Here is a 13,535-nt window from a genome sequence, read left to right on the forward strand (position 1 = left end):
TTAATATTTTATGGGAAGTTAAGTAGAATTGCATTAAGTTCCTTTAATTAGTGTCAAGAATTTGAAAATAATTTGGAATAGAAAATCACTGTAAATTACTGCTTTTCTCGTGCATTATGTGCTTGTTACACAGTAATAAAACTCGGTGACTTCCAAATTGCACAGCTAGATAGAAGGTGAAATGTTAAAAAACAAAACTTTTTGTGATGGCTTCTGTCTTCTTTCAAACTATATCTACCGTTTCCATAATTACCTGTTTTGACAGCCTCCTTGTCAAAGGAGGAAAATGTACTTCAGCGAGTTGTAATAAGCATAAGGTTTCAATGATTGTTTCTCCCTCCCTCCCCCCTACTATGAATCATTTCATTGAAATTACATTCAATGGTTTACTTGCTATAATGCATACCCACTTTTCCCATTTATTTGATCATAAGTATTATTTATTTGAGAGGTGATATGATCAAAACTAGCTTCAGTCGTGGAGAATACTTTACACAGAATTCCTGTTCCTTTAGCCAGAATGGGATGCAGTTTAGAAAAATTCTTTGACACTGATAGGATTGCATGTTATAGTTCTGCTTCTGTCTTCTTTCCGATGCTTCAGTTGAGAAGTTTTAAAATGAGGACTCTGACACAGAGACTGTACATTCTTGCATAGAGAATAGGACTTAGCAAGTGACTGGTTTACTTCTGATGCCACAAAAAACTGCAGAACATGATTTACAGTTCTGGGAAATGCTATTAAAAAAGCACAAGCATAGACAGTGCTCTGAGCAAAATGTTTTCCACCATTGTTATCCAGGATCACCACCAGGATTGAAAATTTAGGACATTATTCAAATGATTTGGTTTACGCTAAATAGAATTTTATATTGTAAATTGTGCATGAATCCAGAGAGGATTGTTATTCAGTCTGAAAGGGCAGTAAAACTGAGCGGTATGAAGAGCTAAGCTACAAAGGGAGTGGTCAGAGAAGTAACTCAAAAAAAAAAAAAAAGAAAAAAAAAATTCAGACCTTGAAGAAGCCAACATCGTTTAGAGTTTTTCTGTCTTATCCACATTAATTTTCCCCTCAGGTTTGAAATGTAGGTGCTTGTCAGCCTCTGCTGAAGAATATCAAGACACTGGTTTGTCCTATTACTCTGCTTTATCTGCCCTTCAACTCCCAAGGCTGTAAGGGATGCTGCCACTCTGCTACTCCTCTCCATGTTGGAGGAAGTGCATGGAGCATTGGCTTTGTCTCCTAAATCACTGTCAGCACAGCTGAACCAGGGTGGAGGGAGAAATAATGTACTAGGAAAAGGGCTGGTATAGATTACATGATCCTGTAGAGAAAGGGGAAAGCAAGGGCCAAACTGGGACTGAGTCACATCTACAGTTCCTTGTTTGCTCTGTGGTCATCAGAGCTATGCATTGGCCTTTGCCTAGAGCAGAGAGCACTGGTACTAGAGTAGTTCATGATTTTCGCTGCTCCTACACAGTTTTATCTGTGATCTTGAACATGTTTGTACTTCTGTACAAAAATCTTTGCAGTACTATAACAATAATCTAGGCATAAACCCTTCTGATTCCATGTGTTGTTGATATGCCTTACGTTCTAGTTTCTTTGCCTTTTCTCTTCCTGTGGCCTCTCATGCTCAGTTGCTGAGGTAACAAGACCTGCCCTGGGTCAGAACATTCTGTGCTTCTGAGTGATGAGATCCTCTCTCTGCGTTCTGCTCTTGAAATATGATGTAATATCCCATTATTTAATCTTGCCCATTTAACTTGTTGAACTGGAAAATGGAGTTTAGTCAACAAGTTTGGCAAGATCATAAAAACAGGTGAATTGGCTTGACTTCCACCACTTTGCTGGACTTTCAGTTAATTTGTCAGTGAAGAACAAATTCTGACATGTCTAAATTGTCTTACAGCAATAAACTTCTTTAATACTGTTCTAAAACAGATTATTTTTCCTTTCCTTTTGTAATTTTTAAAATTTTAACTATGCTAACTTGCATATATGAAGTTTTAACAACAGAATTCAAAGTTCAAGTTCATTCATGATTAAACAAACTATTCAAACTAGACATCAAAATGTGAGTATGCTATGCATTTTGAGTATCTGTACAGTTTAAATGAAGAACATTAATCTGTCCAGATGTTTCTCAATTCTGGCATCAAATAATAGTTAGCTAACCCTATTCAAGTCAAGAGAAAGCATGAGTATCTCAACGTGTAATTAAGATAACTTGGGAAGTTCCAGTAGTTTCAAAGACAGCATAAAGAAGCTGTTCATTTTTAAATTAATCAAAACACAAACACATCTGAAATGAAATGTGACATTGCTTAAAATTAATAATACATAAACTCCTGTATTTATAGGTTTGGCTATAGTGTCTTTAGAAAATCATCTGGAAAGAACAAAACCAAAGTGAGAACCAGTCTTAAAATAACCTTTAAACATTCCCTCTTACACATTGTTCCATTGGTACTATATGTCTAGCCACCTGCGTCCTTAGAGCTATGATACTTGTTCACGAGTTTGGGTTGCCCTTTGCCTTCAGGAGGTAGAAGAAGCTCCATGGGAGGCAAGTGGTGTTAAAACCAGTGGCTGGCTTGAGAACTGAGAAGGAAACAGTAAGAAAGAGAGAGGAAGAGGAGGATGGATTCCTCAGATTGTGGGGTTCAGGAGGTGATGTAGGATAGAAAATGTTAAGTACAGACATCTATACCTATGGAGAAGACTAGAAAGAAGTGTTTGCAAAGGCTGGTTATCACTGAGCAAGAACTCAGCTGAAGGAAGAAGCAAGTCTAGAGAAATCTTTTATATTTATGAAATTTCCCTACTGGGAGGAACTAATATTATTTATTCCGTAAGACTACTAGTTTATTCAGAAAAGGGAAAGCAGTGACAATGAGATCCTTTGAGAGTGAAAGAATGCTCCATTCCAAACTTTGAGCCTACAAAGCAGGCCTTCCACTACAGCCTGGTAGGCACTGCAAGTCCTTTGACTAGAGACAATCTTCTAGATGTTTCTCCGTCTGTGACAGAGGCAAATACAGTTTACAAGCAGCAGAGGATGCTTGGTGATATATCTCAGCTGCTAGAGTTAAGCGAGGACTTTAAACAAAAGTATAGTTTGCAGGAGAGTTGGAAACTTTATGCCACTGGCATGAAATACAGCCTGATCCGTTTCACAGCAACACACTTAGAAGGCAGCATCATTTCACGGGGCTGCGTTGCCCCCATGAACAGTCTGGCTTTCTTTCTTCATCCATGCAGCTGTTACTGTTACTGAGATGTCAGAATGTGCAGAAGTCATCAGTTTCTGGATGAAAAGCAGCTGCCTCAGACTCCGCATAGGGCCACTTTGGCATTTCCTTAATAAAAATACTATGTTCTTCAAGAAAACTTTAGCCATCACTTCCTCAAACCCTGCCTCTCTAAGGAGAGGAGGCATGCAGCTCCAGTCGTTACAAGGATTGAAAACCTCAGAGAGCTTACAATAATCACCAAAGCTGGACTCACCTGTGGTGAGTAAAATTTCTTCTTTCATGTTATCTAGAAGTAAACTGTTGAACATGTGGCTGGACTGAATTCTTACCACATTGCACGAATGTTGTTCCAAATTCTGCGAGCTGGTGCATTTCAAAGTGAACATCTACATGTAGGGATTTCAACTGGTATAAAACATAGCTGGATGTCTTCGGGCATTTTTTAATTTAGTTTTGTAGCATGATCCCGTAATCCTTAGATTTCTCTTTTAATAAAAATGGTGAAGGGCATTTCCGATACTCTTCAGATGCCATGTGCCTCATGAGAACTGCAGGTTCAAAGGGTTTATATAATTTATTTCTATACAGTGTTGGAAGAACAAGCTAACGCTTAGATGACTGCAGTTACCTGGTAGATAATGTTTTCTGTGTTGGACAGAATGGTTTTGTATTTCCTCTAAAGGAAGCGCACATTACATATTCATGTTCTTAGATTTCAGAAAACTTACATGGTGTATTTCGAGTGGCAGTTCATAACGAAGCTACCCATTTTATAAAATATTTCCATTTATCTCAGAGGAGGAGGAAAGATAAATGTTCTGAACTTGCCAGTGTAATTTAGAGAAGGCAAAAAAAAGGGACTTTTTGCTCCCAGTCACTGTTCACACTATCAAATAGTAAGGGGTTGGGTAGCAACGGAGACTCAGAATTAAAATGTAGTGAGGTGCAGGTGAGCTGGAGCAGCCTATGCTGCTATGCAGATTTACAGACTATCTGTCATGGGTAGAAGTTCGCCCCAGCAGATGTCGGCTTCTCTACCGCTGGGTAGGAAGCCCTGTAGAACCAGGAGGTTGCCTGAGGAGGAACCTAATGCTCGCTGTATTTATTTGCAGTGAGCCATGCAGATAAACCAAAGCCAGATTTGGAGGATTAGTTATAAAGATCCTGTACATTTCTAGTGTGTTTTAAGGATAATACCTTCTATAAATATGCATGCAATAGCTTGATTAACATTTGCATTTTGAACCAAGTTGGTTTTCCTAATCAAATTTGGAAATACTTGGTCTTTTATTTAAATGCCTGTAATTGCAGGGAAACTTCAGTCTCATAACTGCCTCAAACTGTAGTTGTTTTAGTGATTGAACCAGTAGTATTTAGAAATACAGTCACAATGTTTTTTTAAGGAAAAAAAGTATATGTTCTAGTGAGAATTGAGAATGAAGTATTTGCTGGTGGTAATATTACAAACAGGAAGGACTTGGCGCCTGTGAGAAAATTCCACAGAGCACATGTGCCAGTGTGAAAGGACAATATGTTTATGCTAAGAAAACTCATGTTTGATCCAATTTTTCTGATGTGTCAATTGACACCTAATACCTGATTCACATTTTCTTTAGTTTGAGCACAGGAACCCTGATTGCAGTGTACATGTTAGTGGTATGAGTTTAATGCGTGAAACGCATGCATGCAGCTACTTGGAACTTGAAAAATTTTTGTCCTGATGTGGATTGTATAGAAGATTCTGAACAAACTGCAGCAGGGTTGATTTTTGGTTTGTTTAAATATATTTGCTAATGAGGATCGTTCCTCATGCTTTTTCCAAGATGAATGTCATTATTCAACTAGATCACAACTGTACTTTAGCCAGTGAAAGCTTATTAGAAGAGCCTTATTTGAGTCTGCAAACCAGATGCCAATTATACATCAACATATTAAGTGGACTTTGAGCATTTGCAATTTAGTTACAGCTGCTGTTACCCAACTAAGATAACTTTGTTAATGTAATCACTGGAAAAGGTTTGAAGTTAGTAAGTAGCTGGTCACAGTACATGAATTACATTTGTATTTTAATCATTTTATGCTGTTTTAGCAGAGACCGTGATGCAATCTTCAGATATCATGAAGGTGTACGACCTTGTTTCTTAGTAGCAGGGTAATAGAAGCACCACAGGAGTAATCTCCTTGAAATCAGTAAGGTCATGGTAGATTTATACAGCCCTGTGTGTAACAATGGTAGAATTGAGAGATGTTGCAATGGGGTTTTGCTGTATTGACTGTGACCTTGATACACTTGACAATATATTTGTGTATAGGAGAATTTTCTCCCCTCACCCACCTCAGTTTGCAAATTTTTTTATGTGCTACTTTTGTATTTTGATGCTACATAGGAATGTGAAGTGTTTTGCCTCTATTCTGTGCATTTGTGAATTTAAGTATAGAAGTAATTAAGGACTAAGGAAATAGTGTTAGTTTTCATATTTTCTCTAAGATAAAGTTTTCTTTAAATATTGTCCTTTTTTCTTTTCTGTTCTTCAATGTTCATGTACGTGCGATGTCAACTCTTGACAATATCACATGCATTTTAATACCATTCCTAAAATAATCTCATGATCTTCTGCTCAGAGAAGTGTACTGGTCTAGTTTCTCCTTAGCTCTGTATTATACATGTAATCTGGAGAAAGCTGTTCAGCCTTTTTCCTCCTGCCTCACAGTCTAAATGTGGATATTAGCAGCTTCCTCATTACATGGTGCTGGTTGCAGTTAAGTTGTATTTGAGTTCAAGGTGTTCTAAAAATTCCTATTACCTTTCTGCTTTTGTTTCTAATACTCTTCACTATCTGCCTTAAGAAAAGCACAGAGGTCTTGTTAGCAGATTTGCATAACATCCTTCTAATAGGAAGCGTATACTAATGAATGAGAAAAAACTTCAGTATTTTCCAGGGTGCTTTTTATTTGTGTTTACATTTGGAGTTTTTTGTGTTTTCCTCTGAACTAGAGCACAAGCTCTACTAACAACTGATTTTCGATTAGACCTGTAGACAAGCCTTTGCTTGCACTTGTTTCAACTAATAGGCTCAGCACTTCTCAGTGGAAGCAGCCAAATCCCAGTTTGGGTCAGCTTTTTTAGTGAATTTCCAACTTAAACCTGTACTCAGCCATGTTTTAGTAGAGCTTAATGAAATTGAGTCAGCAAGTTGTACAAGCCTTCTCTGAATACACGTCCTGTGCAGGCTTTTTTGCCTTGCAGTAGCATCATGTATCAGACAGTTGCTTCAGTTTTAGGGGCTTACCTCCACCCCTGATAAACTAGATTGCTTTTATGATTTTTTTTTTTTTTTTTACCTGTGCAGGGGCAGCAGGTGAGAATTTTTGCCTGTTACAAAAGCAGTACGTTTATTTTAGCTAATATGCCTAGTAGATACCTAAAGTTAACATAAAGCTTGCCTGAGCAGTGTTGTGCTTAGTGTCCTCATCTCAATACCCAGTTCACTTTTGCTGCCAGTCATCAGCTGAGAATGTGTTGGCCTCCCTTGCTTCTTGTATCATACTAATCCTTGACCTTACTGAGCTGTCTTCTTGTCTCTGGGGCAGGGTTTCCCTCAGGGAAGCTGCCACAAGCCTTGTCCTATGTTTTTTATCCTGGGTTACTATCTCAGTAGTTTCAATTCAGTTCTAGCTTTTTCTTGCATGAATTCATCTTAGGTACTATCAGAGTCAAGATATGTCTATTTCTCCCAAAACTGCAGCCTAGGGCCTCCCATCATAGGCATAGTGAGTTACGGGAAGAAATGCAAGTGATAAATAGCTATATTGTGGGAAGTTCTAAACAAGTTCTAGAAAGCAATGTAAAAGGTAGCCTTACTTTTAATGTGTTGTCATTTTTTTTTGATGACACTTCTTTTCCTTCGTGATCCACTACAATAGCGAAACCGGACACTACAATGTGATTTTACTTCAATAACATGAGCAAAACATTAAGAACACTTCAAGGTAGGGCTAAAACTGCATTTGTAGAAAAAAATAATTTCCCCACATTTTATTTTAGCTATGTATTTATCTGAATATCTGGATTGTAAAATTAAGAAAAACAATGACTGCTTAAAATGTTTTTTTCAAACATTGTGGATTGCATTTACTTCTATTCATCTAATTATCTTTCTACTGTGATCTTAGGAGATTCTTAGGAATGAAAATTATAGAGAAGAAATGAAGCAGAAAGTCAAAGATGTGTTGGAAAAGGATAAGCTGCTTCAGGCCAAGGAATACAAGGAGGGACTTGTTGCTGAACCAGCTCATACACATGTTGAAGGCCACGCATCAGCCCCTTACTATGGCAAGAAAGAGCCTTCACCAGATCCAACCAGCACTGCAAGTACCTTTCAGCCAGGTTCCTGGATGCCACCAGGCAGTGGTGGTAGTCATAAAAAATAAACAATTTTCATGTACAGATATTGCTAATGGATATTTTAACTGGCAAGATAAATAGCTGTTACATACGAGATAATGTATAACTAAAGAATAATAAAGCTATAAAAGCAGCAAATAGAAGTATATAAATAATAAAGCAAGTACAAATTTCATATAGCCTGAATCATGACAAATTCTTGTGAAATGTTTGGGTTTAAAGAGAAACAAGGGTGTGTTACTAAGTAAGTTTGTTTTCCACAATTGTTCATCAGTTACCCATGAAATCTTTCATAGGTTTTCTAGATAACTCAGTTTTCTTAAATAATTCTGAAGTCTTTTTTTCCTTGAAGACTCATTTATTCTTAGAATTGTTTTTGATGTAATAAAGGTCAGTTAATTGGTACACTTAAATTTTCCCAAACCTAAACTAATGTCTAAGGTAGTTCTTCAGAACACTTGTTAATTACCTTGGCAGTGCCAGTGTGCTTTCCTCTGACATGTAGATGGAAAAGTTTATCTCATTAACAGAAATCACTCTGACACTACACTGACTATGCACTGTACTAATCTCAAAGACATTCTTGTAAATTAAATATAAGAAAACAATCAACGTATTTGAATGATGTTTTGAACTGCAGCCAGCAGGAAGTACATGATGAAATCGGGCAGAGTTAAACTACATGTAACTACACTAGAGGTTAGAGGCACCTGGTAAAGCTGCTGGAAAATAACACACCATTTGGAATAAGGGACTGTCTATGTTAGAAAATTGAAGTGGTTTTCTTCTGTTGTATGCAGGCACTTCCCTAAACAATTGCATCTGTTTGGCCATAGCTTAGACACATAGAACATGCAGAGTATTTGCTTAGAGATGATGGTCAAAATAAAGACCACACAGTTTTTTGAAAAAAGTATCAAATTTATTTATGCATTGCATTCCTCATCAGCTCTCCCTCATGTATTTTAAGCTACATAGGTATCAAAGGTGGAACACATACACATTGGACAACACTTGAGACAAAACGGTGGACACTTAATCCCACATATTTATAAAATGCTGAAATGTCATACTCTGGTAATGCTTGCTTTGACCAACAAAACTGAGAGAGGATCCAACAATATTTTACATTCACTTTAACCCACTTTGGGTACGCTGTCTGCTTCTCATCCCCCTTGGTGTCAGCCAGCTCTACAGGTCTCCTCAGTTGAACAATGTGTCATTTTAAGATTTTATGTTGAAGAATAATGGAGGACTAGTTTCTAAAAAGCACATCTGTAAGTCTAAAAACCTAATGACTGTCACAAGCTCTCTAGAACTAGACTATTAATAAAAATTAGGCTTTGAAAAATCAATTCTGTTAGAAAAACATGAATCTGAATTAAGGTTAAATAATTTTGGCATTATTTACAACACAATCCCCACTTGGACTTTTTTCAGTATGCCCGTATTTTGCAATATGGAAGGCAGCAGAGTTTCAAGGTTGTGAGAACAAAGATCCCACCTAAATTCAGACAGTTCTAAGTCAAAGGTAGCCAGAGGGTTAGCACAGAGGATTAACCAGAACCACTGTCACCAGCATGCGTATCCTCCTCCTGCACTCTCCCACAGCCACCTGCCCTCGGTCACTGGGACACAGAACATCAGCCCACCTGGGCCTTTGGTCTCACCCTATTTATGGCTGTTCTTTGAAGCATAACAAGTTTCTGGAGGCAGAAACAAATCAGTTACAGGTGGAGTGTTCAGCTGTTCCTTAGGGAAAAACCAAACAACAGGTATTTTGTAGAACATGAATGGTTTAAGACAAACGAAGGTAATAAGAACAAGCAATCAGTTTCCTAGAGTTTGGGCTGACCTGAAAGACTCTTGATGGCTGGCAGTTCAGGAAACAAGAAAAGCCAAGTTTTAGGGTCTTTTTGCAGACAAGCCCCACCATCAATGCCACTACAGCATATCCTCTAGGCACACAGCTGCATGAACCACAGGGCCAAGTACAGTGAGCTTAAAGATTAGCAACCCAGCTGAAGCTGCAGGTACACCAAAACTTGTCTTTCTGTAACCTAGTTTGCCATTCTCATTTTCCCCATAATTTGACAATCTTAAGACACTTAAGTCATAGTTCAGCTAAAAAAAAAAAAAAACAATCTGCCTCCAGAGTCACCCAACAGATAAATTTTTGTTTAACACACAAACTTAGAAAAACAACCTGCACTACAACACAGGTAGTAGATTAATGACTGTAATGAGTGTCACTGGGGTAAACTTTTAACGCAAATCATCTCAACAGAAAAGATACATTGAAGGGATTAAATGTCATACTTCAAGAAATAACATGATCAAGTATCAAAGAACAGTGGATTCTTTTCACAAGGAACGCCCATTTTCCCCATTCAATCCTTCTTTGATCTTTTGGCTCTTGCAATATTCTCCTGGCGTTTCTGTTTCTTCTTTTGCTCTCGCTCCCTGGCCTCAATCATTTTTGCAAGCTTCCACGAAAGCGCTGCACTAAGTACAAACAATGGCGTGAGGGCCAAGATCACTGTAGTCAGAAAGCCGTATGGGTCCTTTGCAGCCCACTCCACGATGTATTCCGCCCAAGCCTTAATATCGAACATTTTTTCTGTTTTCTATTGGGAAAGCCCTGTGTAATAATAAAATAATTTCTAAGTATTCAGAAAAAATAAAAGCACACATACGCAGCAATTACTATTTTAATATAAGTTATCATCTTTCATTAGTAAAGAGCACACTCATTTTTGCTAGAAATTAAAAGTAGTGCATAGGGTATAAATGTAAGCATAACACAAGCTACGAATTGACCCTACCTTAAAGTACACTGTTTACAAAATAATTAGGTATTTTGGGCTTGTTTAGCCAAAAGAAGAGAAAGCTGCAGGGAGACCTTATGGCAACCTTCCAGTACTTAAAAGGAGCCTATAAGAAAGCTGGGAATGGGCTCTTTATCAAGGAGCGCAGTGATAGTATGAAGAGTCAAAGTTTTGAGATGAAAGAGGATGGATTTAGATTAGGTATTAGGAAAGTATTTTTTACTGTGAGGAGAGTGAGGTGCTGGCACAGGTTGCCTGTGGAAGTTGTGAATGCCCCCTCTGTGGAGGTGTTCAAGGCCAAGCTGGATGAGGTTTTGCACAATTTGATCTGGTGGGAGGTGTCCCTGCCCACAGCAGGGGTGTTGGAACTGGATGATAAGGTCCCGTCCAACACGTATGATTCTATGCCTCTATGATTCATCCATCATAGCTTCAGATACTACCAAGAATTAACTGCTACATAAAAAAAAAAGCAAGGTCCCTCCTTTAGAAGAGATGGGAAGAGATCCCAGTTGGTTTGTCTTTCCATAGGTTTTACTGGGGAGCTGAGGGAGTCAGGGCAGAGCTTTGAATTGTGAACCAGCAGTCAGCAAATCAGAAGCAGATGTGAATCACAGAATGGCTTGGGTTGTAAGAGACCTTAAGATTGTCCAGTTCCAACCTTCTTGCCATGGACAGGGACACCTGACACTAGACCAGGATGCCCAAGGCCCCATCCAGCCTGGCTTTGAACACCGCCAGGGATGAGGCAGCCACAGCTTCCCTGGGCAGCCTGTGCCAGTGCCTCACCACCCTCATAGTGAAGATTTTCCTCCTTATGTTTAGTCTAAATCTGCCCCTCTGCAGTTTATACCCATTGCCCCATGTCCTATCGCTACAAACTTTGTAAACAGTCCTGGCCCAGCTTTCCTGCAGGTACTGGAAGGCCGCTCTAAGGTCTCCTCGGAGCCTTCTCTTCTCCAGGCCGAACAGGACCAGGTCGGCCCGCGGGGGCCGCCGCACTGGGCGAGGCGGAGCCGGGCCCCAGCCGGGCTCTCCCTCTCCCTTCTCCCTCCCCCCCGGCGGGCACCGGCCTCACCTGCGGCGGGGGCGCCTCTCGGCCTGCCGAGCGAGGAAGGGCGGCGCCGAGCTCCCTGCGGAGAGAACACACAGCGCGTGAGGAACGCGGCCGCCCAGCCCCGCAGCCCCCGGCCCGGCCCTACCCCGTACCGCGCCCCGAGCACCGCCTGCGCCGGCCGGAAACAGGAAGCAGTGGCCCGGCAGGACCCGCCGGAAGCAGAGCCCGCGCACCGCCCGTCGCGCCGGGGAGGGGCCTCTGCTTAGCGCAGGAGGGAGGCTCCGGTACCTGACAGCGGCCTGGCAACACCTGGAGAGGCTGCGGGAGAGCTGGGGATGGGCTGTTTACAAAGGCCTGTAGTGATAGGACATGGGGGAATGGTTATAAACTCGAGAGGGGCAGATTTAGACTGGACATAAGGAAGAATTTCTTCACTATGAGAGTGGTGAGGCAGTGGCACAGGCTGCCCAGGGAAGCTGTGGCTGCCCCATCCCTGGAGGTGTTCAAGGCCAGGTTGGATGGGGCATCGTCTAGTGGGAGGTGTCCCTGCCCATGGCAGGGGGGTTGGAACTGGATGATCTTTTAAGATCCCTTCGAACCCAAACCATTCTATGATTCTATCTGATTACATGAATCTTTGTGGTTGGCTAATGGTGTAAGAATGAGTTCCTGATACAATAGTAATTGCACTGTGTAGTGTTTCAGTGCTCTGAAATGTTCATTACATAGACGTGGAATCTCTCTCACCGCGGTTCTAACATCCTATCCTTGCTAAATTCAAGTAACACATTTTTATATAGAAAAATTCTTTCTCACAGCTCCAGCGATTTTCATTTCCTTTTTACAGGATACCACAAGGATTCTTCGTGGTCCAAGTTAGAAGTGAAGTCTGAGATTTTCTCTATAAGATATACTTTAGTTTGAGACTGCTGTCATTACAAAGGATCCTAATCTAGTGGGAGGTATCCCTGCCCATTGCGGGGGAGTTGGAACTGGATGATCTTTAAGATCTCTTCCAACCCAAACCCTTCTATGATTCTATGACTGTTGAAGCCTTCAATGTTTTCATACTGAAAATTATGGAGTTGAGGTTTTGCTTTCTGTGTGTTGCACCAAACCTTCCCCTCTCCCTTTCTACACAGGTGTTCACACAGACACTGATATCAGTGAAAACTTCTTGATGTTTAGAAAGCAAAGTTAAGCATCGGTTAGGGTATTAGCTTATTAATGTAGAAGATCTTCAGTCACAGCTTGGTCCAGCAGGATGCTAGAAGAACAGCATCAAAAACCTTACTGAAATCCAGAAAAAATAGAAGTCTCTGCCTTCCCTTCATCCCCTAGGTGTGTGATCTTCGCATAGAAGGACTTTGCCTTTATGTACCCACGCTGGCTGTGCCTGGTGGTTGCGTTGTTCTTTAATGCCTTTCAATACCACCAAGTGTGATCTTCCATAATTTTTCTGGGAACTGAGTTTAGACTAGCAGGTCTGCAGTTTCCTGGGTCTTCCCTCATAACCTGGCTAGCTTGCAGTCAGCAGGCACACCATCAGACTCCCAAGACCTATGGTAGATATCTGCGCGTGTATCTCTCTACATGTGTTACTCAGCTATTTATTCAAGCATTAAAACTCTTAAGAGAGGTTAAAGGTCCTTGTTGGTCTGTAATTTGTAAATCTTAGTGAAATATAACAATCTTAATTTATTGGAGTGTAGATATTGGTTCAAAAGGATCATATTTATTGGTTTTATTCTAAGACATTTTTGCATGCTGTGTAGCTAAGTTAAAAGTTTATGGGCTGTTATGTGTATAACCTATTTCTGGTAAAATTGCATATTGGGCTACGGGGGACACAGTTCTATTTTTAATAATTGGATGTCAAATTCAGGTACATATGCCAAAATAAGCACTGGCAACAACTATATACATGCTGATTAATAACACCACCTTTAAACCTGCTGCAAAATTAGTTTCCAGTTCCAGTCTTTCA

General features: G+C 40.1%; 2 protein-coding genes across 13 annotated transcripts in view; one reads left to right on the top strand and one right to left on the bottom strand.

Moving 5' to 3' along the window:
* The window catches only part of NDUFAF2 (NADH:ubiquinone oxidoreductase complex assembly factor 2), a 135,296-nt gene that overhangs the window by 44,507 nt on the left and 77,254 nt on the right, over positions 1 to 13,535 (top strand). For 5 of the 12 annotated variants that reach the window (XM_054055411.1, XM_054055417.1, XM_054055406.1 and 2 more), the window contains one exon: positions 3,266 to 7,425. The exons of 1 other annotated variant lie outside the window; for it this stretch is intronic. In XM_054055411.1, the coding sequence (XP_053911386.1) occupies positions 3,266 to 3,492 (227 nt within the window). In that variant the 3' untranslated portion in view covers positions 3,493 to 7,425. 6 more of the 12 variants (XM_009559598.2, XM_054055407.1, XM_054055409.1 and 3 more) reach the window with 3 other exon arrangements.
* Positions 8,604 to 11,768, bottom strand: SMIM15 (small integral membrane protein 15). Its single transcript, XM_054055418.1, has 3 exons — positions 11,701 to 11,768; positions 11,570 to 11,624; positions 8,604 to 10,304 (listed from the first exon to the last, which is right to left on the bottom strand). The coding sequence occupies exon 3, from the start codon at positions 10,276 to 10,278 to the stop codon at positions 10,054 to 10,056; it is 225 nt and encodes a 74-aa protein (XP_053911393.1). The 5' UTR covers positions 10,279 to 10,304; positions 11,570 to 11,624; positions 11,701 to 11,768; the 3' UTR covers positions 8,604 to 10,053.

Source organism: Cuculus canorus, chromosome Z (assembly GCF_017976375.1).
Source record: "Cuculus canorus isolate bCucCan1 chromosome Z, bCucCan1.pri, whole genome shotgun sequence".
Classification (NCBI taxonomy): domain Eukaryota; kingdom Metazoa; phylum Chordata; class Aves; order Cuculiformes; family Cuculidae; genus Cuculus; species Cuculus canorus.